The following is a 12,785-nucleotide window of genomic DNA, read 5'->3' as shown; positions in this document are numbered from 1 at the left end:
ATTTAAAATAAATCTTCTATTTCATACCGAGATGCTGCAATAATTGATGAGTTTAAGCCACTATAGCAAGACATGGCCACTGCTATAGGAATTATCCACTTGGCATGACTAAGGGTTTCACCTCCAAATGTCTGTAACAGAAAAAATATAACGGTGAGGCCCTCTATGTTAGGCACATGGATAATTCTGAGAAACTGTCATGAAAACACATCATCCCAAAGATAGTGTCATAGCCATGCTTTTCTATGACATACAATAGTGACTTAGAAACCTAGAATTTGGAAAAGCTGATCAGCATCAAAATAAAATTGGCAGATACATTAAAAAAGATTTTAAAAAATATCCAAGCCTAGATTAATTCAATGATGGAAAAGAGGATGGATGATGTATTGACTTTAAAGTATTCTGACAAATCCCAACTGTAGTAATTAATGAGTTACCATTTTATTTCTGTATAAAATATTGATAAGGTTTTAAAAAACATTTAAGTGCATACTTCTGCACTAAAAATATTGCTGTGGTTGTGCAGTGCTAAACATTACATACTGAACATTAGAATGATAACAAAAAAACTCGTTCTTCAGCCACCCAGATTTTCTATAGCTCTTTAATCCTGGCAAAATCTTTCCTATTATGTAGTGTTAATAGCAGGATTTACAGAGTATAAAAGACAATTTTTCAAGAGTATTTTTATTGGATATGTTCTTGATATGCATCTTCTAATATACTGGTAGTGTTACATGAAAAAATGTTTTAAGCAGCCTTCAGCATGACAGTATTTCAATTGTTTGCCAAGCATGCTGCCTGAAATTTTCCTGTAAAGTCTTTGGTTTGGGTTACGTTCCACAACTTACCACAGCCACCGCATCACTTGTGAGGAGAGCTGACATGTCCAACACTACATAGTATGCTATATTAGTCAATAAGTAAATAATAGTTACAACAGGCATTGAAATTGCAATAGAAAGAGGTAGGTTCCTGCAAAAGGAAAATGGAAAAAAATTATTCCATGTTATTTAAATGAGAAATACTTATATAGAAGATTGTTCCCAGAATGGATTCCACCATCATGTCTTATAATCCATCATTTTGAATCATGGAGTTACAAAATAACATGCAGCCATGCATGAAACAATGCCATAAAAAGTTTAGTTTGTTGCTTGTGTGTCTGTCACAAGTTTAAAAAAAAACCAAAAACTTAAAACATTCATACATGAAAATTTAATACACTCTCTTTTATATACAGCAATTTAAGAGAGCTCTGAAACAATGAGATGTAAGTGCAGACTTAGGTATTTTCTTGATTGGGGCATTTTTTTCCTGACTCATAGCCTATGCATGTTCCACGACAAGATGGACTATATCAGCTTGAGTGGCTGACTCAAGCCAACTCCCACAGGACTGACATCCCTACTGAAGGAAGGAAATGGTATTTGCCCATGAACAATAACGCTGAAGATCTCATTATAAAAGCCATAATTCTGACACTGTCTTACTCTACTGGTGGCAAAAAAATGTCTTGGAAAAATAATTCCACCTAACTGAAATGATGCAAGGAATTTTAGAGGGCTAGATGCATCTTTGCTTTTCCTTGCTTTCAGCAGGGATTTGTTCTCCTTCTTTAAAAGTTTTAGTCTGAAGTATAAGATGTAAAATACATATAGACAGGTAAATTATTCATTAGTGTGATACAAGTGATAAATGAGCACAATAATCAGAAAGAGTTCTCCTACTTACTCCTTCATTTGAAGAGAAGGGAAAATAATTTGACTAATCAGCAACAGAGTGGCTTGTGCTGCCATCAGCTGTCAGTGGTTCAAAGGAAAAGCCTGTGTTTACCTCTCAGGATTCTGCATTTCCTCGGTGACATAGTTGAGCGTGTCCCATCCTGAGTAGGAGAAGAGGGCAGAGTAGAGAGCCAGGGCGATCATCCCTGGGCTTGTTGCTGAGCCCTCAAACGGAGCTCTCAGGTTTTCGATTTCCCCTGTACAAATGGCAGGTGCCAATTGGCTGTTACATTTCAAGGACTGCACCTTATAAGGGTGCTACACCTGAAGTGTCAGCTAGCCAAAAGGAAATAACACCCCACTGCATCCAGGTTTCATTACTGTATCTAAAACTGCACAACTTACATTTTTAATTAACAAACAAGAGAGTTTCAGCCAGATGTTCAGACAGCTACACTTGCACAGGGAGAAAACAGAACATTTTCATATTTTTGTTATTTGGATGTGACTTTTGGTAATTCTACCAGAATTCACAGAGTCCTCTTCTGCCATTGCTGCTGGCCCTACCGAAGGAGGGAGCCATACCAAAGGCATGCAGTACCCTGCCAGCCAGGATGAGGTATTTGGCAAAGCCAGTTTCAGTTCCTGAATCTGTCTCATAGTTCTTCCTAATAGCTGTGCTTTTATTTCACCAGACGAATTAGTGGCCACTAGAGGGGAACCTCCTTTAGGCATTGTTTTCATGGGGTGCTCTGACCCATAAGAGTGTTCCCCAAAACTACGAGGCGAGATCTTTCCTTCCAAAATTCTGCTTTAGTTTAGCTCCATCGGTTGAGATGACAGCCTGCAGAAGGCTCCAAAACAGGCAAAATGTTAGTGAAACTGCATAAGCCTTCACTGCCATCCTGGAAAGGGGAAGAAAAACCTTACTGAGATTGGAGAAGGAAAGTCTACAATCTAATGAAAATGGAAGTGGGTTAAGTATTAAGAGAAGACAGAAACATGCTGAAACCTCAATTAGGAAAGAAATTAATGTCTTTTTTGTAAAATGAAAGCACTTATTCAAGTAAGGCGTTTATAGATACTACAAAAGCAATTCAGTCATCGAAGAGCAGGAGACTGTTTAAACCAAAGAAGAGAAGCTATGAGATGTACACATACTTTGAAGAAGCAAATAGTTGGAAGGTGAAAGAAAAAAAAACCCAAAATGTTCAAGAAAAGTTTTTTTGGTTTTTTTTTTACTAAAGACAGCTCATACTCAAAATCAGATATATTTACAGTCTTTTAACACAAGAAGTATATCCAAGCACATCAGAAAGAATATGCCAGGGCTAAAACATCTTTTAATTAAAACAGCTGCTGAGTTTAAAAGGGTCATTGACCTGATCACAGCTTCCTCCAGAAATCTACATCATTCCTCCTCTCAGTCTTTCCTGTATTTAAGTGCTCAGTTCTGCTTAAACAAAGCAGAGATGAGACCTTTACTGCCAGTAAAAGCTCTCAGCATTTCGTGTGGCTCACCATAATGTTTCCTCTATGCTTCAACCCTCCCTGAGCCCACAGAGCAATGCAGAGGGAACAAAATGGGCAGTGTGTGGGACCAGAGGGAGCAGCCCCTAGATCCAGCATCACACCAGTGAGCAGGAGGGAATGCAGTTTTGAAGGAGGCAGTTTGAAAGCAGGGGCAGTGCTGCTACAGGGTGACATCACAGAATCACACTTTTGCAAAACTGCAGCAGTTTTATGAGGGGAACTACTCCATGCAAGTGTGACCCTTAAGCAATGCTGCTTCTCTGAATCTTCATGTCTCTGCCCTTAGGGGTGGGTTTAGTTGTCCAAGTGTCTTCAGACTTCAACCAACTCATGACAACTGACATGCAGAGGTAATGGCTTAGACAGACAAGAAAACTTTCCTAAATTCTAATGTAGCTTTACAGTGTAACAGCTGATGCAACTGCAGCCAAGGAAAGGAGGAAGCCAGCAAACATGGAAAAGAAAGCATGCTTGTTAGGTTTTATAAGCTAATTTAGTAGGAGAAAAAGATAATTCCTAAACTGAAGAGGGGAAACCACCTTTATTTCAATGGAATAAAGGTGAAATGGCTATGACATTTAAGACTTTCAAAGGAAATGAAAATGTAAAAACCTTAGTAATCCGGGCAGCAGAGGTAGAACTGGAAGATAATTCACTGTGCCAGAGGCCCAAATTAATAAAATAAAATCTATTGCCATATGCAAAGCTCTGACATAGCACCAGACTAAACTGCTCTCCAGCTTTTCAGTGTGTCCAGTTCAATCATGTTATTGCTGATAGGAGGTGGCTCATCTGCCTTCTGATGCCTTACAGCAACACCACACCACAGTGATTCACAGAACTGCAGTTACAGTCTTTGTTTCTCCCACAAATCCCAGCTGTGATTTACCCTCTCTGGTCCTCTTCTGGGCAGGGTTCTTTGGCTGGGGGGTGATGCTGGTGGGGTGAGGTGGGGGAACTGTAAGGAGCAATGCAATGTTTCCCTGTCCTGTTATGGGACAGGTAGTAATGCATGAGTCAGACACTGAGGCTGACTTGAGTAACTAGTCAGCAGTAAAGTGATGTTAATTCAGCTGCTATTTGCTATTCAGATCAAGCAGCACAGGGCTTGGCCTGAATAATTAACCCCCATATTGCTTAACAAGCCATAAAATACATCTGATCTTCCTATGGCAGACTTTTTTTTTTCTTTCCAGAATAAACAACACTTCATATGTAAGTCTTAAAGATCTCCCTACCTGGATTTTGAAATCATCATACATGATTAATTTCATAGAATTTAGGTAAATGAAAATGATTCTTACCTTTGCCAATTTTGTAAAGGCCAACAGATATCACCAAGATAAGAGCCATGACTTTTGCATATGTGAAAACATCTTGTACACGGGTACCCCATTTTACATTAACACAGTTAATAAATGTTAAGGAACCTGCAGAGAAAAAGAATATGCATGAAAGGAGCACTGGATGTTTAACATCACTTAAGTCATATTTAAAACCCATCTATCCAGATACCACTACCCTTTCAAGGAGTAAAACTGAATCAAATTTCACCACTTCAGGACCACCCAGATTTATTGAAATGAAATACCTGGTTTAAAATTTACACAATGAATTTCTGAAGAATACTGCTTTCATGACAGTACATAAGACAAAACATATCAGTGTTTGAACTTTAGGACTAACTCCTTCTCCTTTTAAATAATATTTAAATTTTATTAAACTCAACAAGAGCTGTTTACATGCAAATGATAGTATTTCTTTATATCCTGTATATCAAAAATTTCGTCATGCTGAGTCAAGCTCTAGTTTTGGTACAGAATAAGGACAAATCCACAAAACCAGTTTGCATGCTATGAGAAGATACTGAATTAAGCCAGGCTTGCATGCTATTACTCTGTGCTTATCGCTTAGAAGTTGTGTCATTCACAATTTGGCCCCGAGTCTGAAGATTGCATAGCACACACTTACAGAGTCCTCTCAAGTCCCATTTTGACAGAATCTAACAAAAATACCAAAGTATTTGGTTGCAGTGTGGGTGGGATCAAACAGTTTTCCTTTCCTCCTTTTGCCATATTCTCTGTAGTCAGGTTTGTCCCTCGGCTGGAAGCAGGTCCAGCCAAGGGCTGAGCCATATGCCCACCTGCTCTCACTCCAGCACACACAGAGGGAAACACAGGCAGCTTCTCCCTCTTGCAATCCCATGACTGCAGGAAAGGAAAGGTCATGGTGTGCACTGGTACCAGGCAAGAAGCCCAGCTGCTGGAGAAGTGCGAATGTGGCATGGTCACCCAGAGTGCTCTCAAGCGTGGATCAAAGTGGGCTGTTTCTTATCTAGAAGTCTTATTGGCCCTTGCTTCTGTTTCCTATAATCTAAACTTCAGTTTTGAAAGGAAGAAAAAGGGTTTTGTAATGCTCAAACCAAAAATAATTTAGAAATCATTCTATACAGTAAGGGCACTAGCATGCAACCACACATGCTCAAACAACCTCTTGTCTTCATTTTCATAAATGAATCTGTGCATGTGACAGTGTCCTAACAGCCAGTTAGGCCAGTGAACCATAGACATACATGTATCTTTAATCAGCAGTCACAATTTCTCTCTGCCAAACTGTAATTCTCCTCTCCCCTCTAGCAATATAAGCCCCAAACACAATACATCTGAATAAAAGATTATTAGTTCCTAAGAACATGTTTTAGATAGGTAATAATTATTTTCACAGAATGCAAAGAAATAGAAATTTAGAAAAAACCTTCTCTGGCCACATACAATTACAGTTCTTAACTTCTGGCAATCACTACTTACATATACACGCAGCTGCAATGAACCTGACTGCATCATACGGTGGCTCACAGTGGGGAAAAATTGGCTGAACAATATAGTTAGCAAATGTGATTGCTATCACGGCCTGAGTTGTTGGTTCAATAATTAGCAAGGAAGACCAGAGTCGGATGAAGGCCACAAAGGCCCCAAATGCCTCCAGAATATAGGCATAACTGCCTCCAGATTTCATGATGGATGTTCCCAGTTCAACGTAACACAAAGCTCCAAACAGGGAAAAAATCCCACCAAGTGCCCAGATAACCAGCGAGAGTCCATAGGAAGCACTATACATTAAAACACCTCGGGGTGATACAAATATACCAGAGCCAATCATGTTCCCTACAATTAAAGAAACTCCATTTAGTAATGTGATTTCTTTTTTCATCTGCATTTTTTCACTTGTCTCTGCCATATTGTCCATTTCAGCTCTTGCATTCTCAGTTCTGGACATTTTATTGCAGCATATTTGCCAAGGGGTTGGCATCTTCAAATCACATTACCTGAAAACAAGAGGAGAGAACATCTTCTGTAATGCGTGTGGCATCAGAGGTATGGATAAAATAATTAACATACAAGGTACAAATGATAACAACAAGAAGTATTTTGCCTGATTTTATCTTGCAAAATTCTGTTCCCAAACAGCACACTACTGAATTTCCTTAACTTTCATGGCTGCATACCTTTTCAGTGCATAAATAGGAGGCCACTGTCTTTGGTTATAGATTCCAAAGGTTTTGTTAACTCTCAGTTCACTATTATTATTTATCTTGAATTGTAATTCTATGTTATGGTATTGAAAGTATTTTAAGGAAGGAGACACTGTATCCCTGGAAACACATTCTAATACAGCTATCTGTATCTTCTACAAGAATACCTCTTCCTAAAATTTATTCTTATCTCAGAAGGAATTTTAATTTCATTATTATTTGTTTCATCAAATGACATTCACTTGAAAACTGTTCTGCTGGGAAACACCAGAGCAAAGACAGAAAAAGAGTCTCACAACCTCTAAATGTAAATATGAGGGTAAAAAAAAAACCTTTTACTTTTTGCTGCAGCAGTGAATAATGCAGCTTGGTTAGCTATTAACCTCACTTAACTCAGGAGAAGCCACCAACATTCATAGGGATTGAGTCTGGAACACTCTGTCCCTGGAATGCTTCTGTGTAAGAGAGTCCAACAAAACATCCTGTAAAAGCATCTCCCTCTGGTGCTCGTAGGACAAGACCCAAGTGTGCTGGGAGATGGGAAGAATGACCTGACTGCACAGCTCCATGGATCACTCTGCCTTGTGCACACATGCACTGCTCTGGGGCTGAGGTCCCAGGGATGAGGAACCCTGGACTGCAGTGTCTGTCTCAGTTCTTGGGTCCTGCTAATGTATAAGGGTGCTTAGACCAATGGCTAATTTTTGGTGTCTGTCTCAAAAGATATTTGTTTCTCCTTCCCTTTCCCCCCCCAGACATACTCAAAGCACTCCTAAAGATAATTTCCTCAAAATCCTATGACCTAGATCCAAGTTCCCTAAGTAGAACCAAGCTCATCCATGCAAACCTGGCAAAACAAAACCCATTTGATTACAAATGTTTACACACTACATTTACACACTGCACATGGTTCATAAATTTATGTTGTCAAAATGTGGGTCAATGGCCAGATTAAAACGATCTGCCCTCCCCAAAGCTCCTGAAAGGTTTGCTTTCCTTTGTAAAGTATGACTGTTTTAGCAGCCCTGAATATATTATAATTCTATGTATTCCTTCCCAGCTTTTTTGATGTAACTCACTTTTGTAATTTATCAAATAGCAAATGAGGCCTGATGAGTACTAAAAATTAAAAGATGCCAAATCTCTTTAAAGATTACAAGCTCTTCTTATCCCAATTGCACTTTCCCTAACCACAGGAACACTGTGGGAACACTGGAATAAAGTTAAATATTAACGCTTGTCAAAAGTGTCCAAGCATGACTGCAGTCTACCATTTTTTCCACTGACCTCCTCATCACACACACAAGTGACTCCTGCTACTTCTCACATCATTCCTCTATGAATAAAAGACATCATCCTGTTTTGCAAAGAGAAATTTCATGCATCCAATACACCATTCATATATCTTCCTTTAAATTCCAGATGAGCCTTACCTGTTTCCTTCTGTGTAACAGAAAAGAGGAAAAAGTCACCCTCCCCACCCCAAAATAGAGGCCAATACTTCCAGACCCTCCAGCCTCCATTTCTGTCCTTGATGGCTACATGAAATATCAGCAGAAACCCCTCCCATGATGGCAGCTGTTTGTAGAGTTCATCATGATAGTACCATGCTAAAAATCTGGGCATAATACTCGTTTTATAGCATAGCTGGTTTAAAATGATTGCATGCTTCTTATGCTTGATGTACGATTTTTCAAAATTTTTTTTTCAGATTTTTAAATGCAAGCTCTGGCTGTGAGCTGAAATGCCCAACTATTTCAGTCAGCACAGCTCAAAGGATGTGGGAATTTAAAATGCAGTTGTTACCCAGGTGACGTGAATGTGGAACTGTGCAAGAAGTGATAAACCCAGTGACTATCACTTCTCTTGAAATGAAGTCTCACTGATAGGTAGGATACAGCTATTTTCCTGTAGAAAATAATACATCAAGTAATTGGTAACTTATGTACATGGTATCAAACCTGAACTTGGATGTCTGGTGCAGATGGCCTGCTAGCTAAAGGGAATTTGATCATTTAAACTGGCAATGCTATTGAAGCCTAGTAGCACTTTTACAATCAGCAGCTTTCATGAGAGCACAAAGGTAAAGTTTAAATTATATTCTTAAGTAACACAATGTTTTGCATATTTTTCTCTTATCTCTTGTGCTGCCAAAAGATTATTTTTGATTTCTAAAAATGTGTAACTGGAACCGTGTAGGGAAGTATTTCTTCCATAAATAAGCGACTGTGGATGAAACCATTATGAAAGGAAAAACAATTAGAAGAAACAGTTTAAAATTCAGCAATTTGAGGCGTGTCGCATTAGCAAAACTTTTACCTAGACCCTCAAATAAGTCCACAAATAGGTATGGCATGAGAATCAAAGGGTTAGAGATTCAGTTTCCATAACCATGAGGTTCAATTTCACTTAAGTAATTTACATCACATGGAAGTAGAAATTTTTGAACAAAATTTTTTAAACAGCTTCTGCCTGTCCTTCTCCACCAAGACAACAATTTCTAGCAGCTTTGACAGTACACTGATTTCATTCAGTGTCTTCACAATGTTGGAGAAGTTACAGATTTCTTTATTCAGGACTATGTCTTTCTTAAATAAGCAAGATTCACTGAGTCATGACTGATGCTTGTTCTCAGCAAAGTTTTCATGCTATTAAGAAAATTAGTGGGATATAGTAAATAGTCTCCTGTACAGATCTCCCTGTGTAATAGCATAAAAATAATTTTTTTGTCAAGTGTATAAAGAATATATTGCTTTTACATTCCAGGCAATGATGAAAACTATTCAAGGATATACCCAGTGTCTGTTGTCTAACTCTTAATCTCATTTATAACTTCTGCTATTTTATTCCTACTGAACTTGGTCAATACTCCTGTCCTACTTCATTCTCATGCCACCATGACCCCTTTCTGGGACCATCACTGTTGCTTCTGCCTCGAACTGTTAAGAAGCTTAAGCTGAGAAGCTTACATGTTCAAGAATGCTTCAATAGCTCTTCTCCATCATTTCAACATTTAGGCCACATTTTGAGGGTGCACATAATTCAAGTGAGAGACAGCAAAAGCTACTACTGAGAGAGCTTATTGGGGACAACCATCCGAACTGTAAGGTGATTTCTTACAGAGGTAACCATTTTCATTTGTAAAATCCTGTATTATAATAGATAACAAATATTTACAGAGAATCTTCTACCATTCAGAGTGGTTTCCTGAGACCAGAAAATTTTAATTTATGCAGTAATTAAAAAGCTGAGGTTCTTCGCATTCTGTTTTAACATGGTTGGGTATTGTGATGATAAAACTTTATGGCAGCAAAATTACCAGTACAGGTATTTCAGTAACTCTTGAATATGAAGTCTGAAGAGCAAAGCATAAAAGCTTTCTGATGCTAAGGAAAGTCCTTGCTGTCTTGGTCCCATGGAGTGGCACAAGCAGAAGGAGCTTTTGGTTTCTGGAATCAATGTGCCAGTGTGCCTCAGAGGCCACAGCATGACACAGCTGCCAACACTTAACTCTACCTTGTGTCAGCAAGTGAGCTCTGCTACACGACTTCAGAACCCTATTTTCATTCAGGTCTTCCTTTTTCTTAGGCACTCTCTAATGGAGGGAAATTTTCCTCTCAGGGAAAACACAATACCTTGAGAGCCCAGACAGCCATAATGGCTCTAAATCCTTTTCAGCTTCATATTTATCTCACAGACGTATGTGCAAAGAGCAACAGAAAGGACTTTGGAGATTGACACCTGAGAAGTTAAGGAAAACAGGACCACATACAGGTAATTCTCAATAGCTTGTTTCTTACTTACACTGCCAAAATCATACACAAAAGTGAAGGAAGAAGGGACAAGTTGATACTAGTTGAAAACTAGAGCTGAAATCAAAGACAGTTCTTCCATAAATTACTGTAGGGCTGGTTTGGCAGGGTAGGATTTTCTCAGACACTTCCCATTCTTGAGGGGTCTACATCTCATGAGTGATTTCTTCCTTCTTAAGGAGGTAATTCACCTTTGCCAAATGATTCAGAAAAACTTGGTCAGGGAAGTGCTTATGTACTTCCATAGGAACTTGCAGACTTGTGAAGTCTTACAAATTGCTCCATAGCCTTCCAGAAGGACTGAGGTGCCTTTATTTGTTAGAGCATTTAGCAATTCTCATATTTTAATTCAAGAAATATTAGTAAATCAATAAAATCTCAAAGATCAATTATTATTGCCTTCAGCACATTCTCTTGGAAGTCAATTCCCATTTAGTCAATTTCCCATTTAGAAAGTCAACTCATATGAAAGATGTTGGAACATGCTGGACGTCAGATTTCACCTCATTTCATGGTATTTTCTTTTGGTGAATTTTGTCTACCTCCACAAAATTTCTCAATAATGAAAATGCCACCAATGAACCAGGCAAAGTTAAACCAGTTAAGAAAACTGATAAACTCCCAGTATTTTCTAGTTTCAGTCAGAAAATTAGTGAGATTAAGAATAACATTTAAAACTAAAATTGAGAACGTTTAATTTTATGAGAAATTTAATTATATGTATATTAGAAATCAATGTGCATTTAGAAAGCCATTGTAAAAGTCATGAGGAATCTCTTATTTTCTCCAAGTACATTCTGGGCAATTTCCTCCTGCCTGTAGAAGATTGACCAAAATTTAAAAAAACCCAAAATATACATTTATATTAATAGCTATTGGAACATGAAATCAGATGAGCAAGCAGTTTTCAACATGACCAAAAATGTGTAGTTCAAACTTCAAAACACTACTAATGAGTATGAGCATTAACATGTCTCAAAGGGAGTATTCATAGCAGATTGTACTGTTGGACATTTCCCAATGAGGAAAGCAAACAAAACAAGATTATGCAGTATGAGGAAACAGCATAAAATAAAACACTCTAAAAATACAATACTAAAAACTCAAACATCAGAAACAAAAAATCCATTTTGATCTCATCTGAAGCAAATATTTTTCACTCAATAGGAAACAAACATATTTCCTTTTGGTTTTTAAATTCTATGTTTATAAAAACATTTAATGAATTATTGCTTCACATGCTCCCAATGCATTACTATTGTCAGAGACTGGCTTTCCCACAGGAGGGACTTGTTCCACCCCCAGCACTGCATTCCCACCCCAGAGCATATCACAGAGAAGATTTGAGAGAAAATCTACTGTAGCCCAAATCTAAGGAAAGGATTAAAAAGAGAAGCCAGCAGCTTACCAGAGGGTGGGTGATATACTTACTTCCTTTAGCAGAAAGGCTGCTGGAATAGAACAGTGCCTCTCGTAGGCTGCTGCTCTGAATCTGTTCACCAGGATGGGTAAGTTAACACCCATATGAATAGACTCTTCTCTCACTCTCTGTTTAGCCTTGCCTTACCTTCTATTTTTATTACAGTAGCATGAATATTAAAATCAATGAGAGCTTTCAAGAAAGATCTCATACTTTCCTGGAATGTGGTTTTCCCCAAATAGCCTCAACTGAGGTCATTAGCAGGCAGAAGCAGGCAACTGCTGCCTCAACTGAGGTCATTAGCAGGCAGAAGCAGGCAACTGCTGCCTCAACTGAGGTCATTAGCAGGCAGAAGCAGGCAACTGCTGCTCTCTATTCCTAAGACAGTTGTGATAGAAGTAAAACAAAAAGAAAGTTGAGGAGTGGGGAGGAAATCCTTCATCCATATGTCACTGATACCATGAATAACTAATGCAGTCTAATTCCTTCTTGCTGATTTAGAAAGCCACAATGGAAGTTTTACTAACACTAAACAAAGATTTTTATTCTGGTGGCATAACTTGCTAAACAGAAAGTCTTTCTGAAGGGTAGACTAGAAAAGAGTTGTAGTTAACTGAAATTCATAGATATTATTTAATTTCAAACAACCAAATGTTTTTCATTTTTTTTTTCAAATTTTATTCTAAGTTTACTCTATGCATTGTTAAATATTAATCAACTCAATTATTTTTCTTATATTCAGAATTATAGATCTGTGTCTT

At 38.1% G+C, this 12,785-nt stretch overlaps 1 protein-coding gene and 1 long non-coding RNA gene across 8 annotated transcripts in view; one reads left to right on the top strand and one right to left on the bottom strand.

Moving 5' to 3' along the window:
- LOC110477478 (Y+L amino acid transporter 2-like) overlaps nt 1-12,785 on the bottom strand; it is a 47,209-nt gene that overhangs the window by 34,021 nt on the left and 403 nt on the right. For 2 of the 7 annotated variants that reach the window (XM_085572319.1, XM_085572321.1), the window contains exons 2-6: nt 6,068-6,585; nt 4,565-4,690; nt 1,840-1,984; nt 855-978; nt 28-131 (exon numbers count right to left, since the gene is read on the bottom strand). In XM_085572319.1, coding sequence (XP_085428445.1) covers nt 28-131; nt 855-978; nt 1,840-1,984; nt 4,565-4,690; nt 6,068-6,569 — 1,001 coding nt within the window. In that variant the 5' untranslated portion in view covers nt 6,570-6,585. Of the gene's footprint in view, nt 1-27; nt 132-854; nt 979-1,839; nt 1,985-4,564; nt 4,691-6,067; nt 6,586-10,596; nt 11,269-12,012; nt 12,682-12,785 lie in introns of those variants that run through there. The other 5 variants (XM_085572322.1, XM_085572317.1, XM_085572320.1 and 2 more) reach the window with 5 other exon arrangements.
- LOC146768426 (uncharacterized) overlaps nt 6,538-12,785 on the top strand; it is an 82,375-nt gene continuing 76,127 nt past the window's right edge. The window contains exon 1 of the long non-coding RNA XR_014952989.1: nt 6,538-12,112. This is a non-coding gene — a long non-coding RNA (uncharacterized LOC146768426). The remainder of the gene's footprint in view (nt 12,113-12,785) is intronic.

Source organism: Lonchura striata, chromosome 2 (assembly GCF_050655825.1).
Source record: "Lonchura striata isolate lonStrDom1 chromosome 2, ASM5065582v1, whole genome shotgun sequence".
Taxonomy (NCBI): domain Eukaryota; kingdom Metazoa; phylum Chordata; class Aves; order Passeriformes; family Estrildidae; genus Lonchura; species Lonchura striata.
The sequence above is the reverse complement of the archived record's forward strand: the minus strand, read 5'-3'. Positions and strand labels throughout refer to the sequence as shown.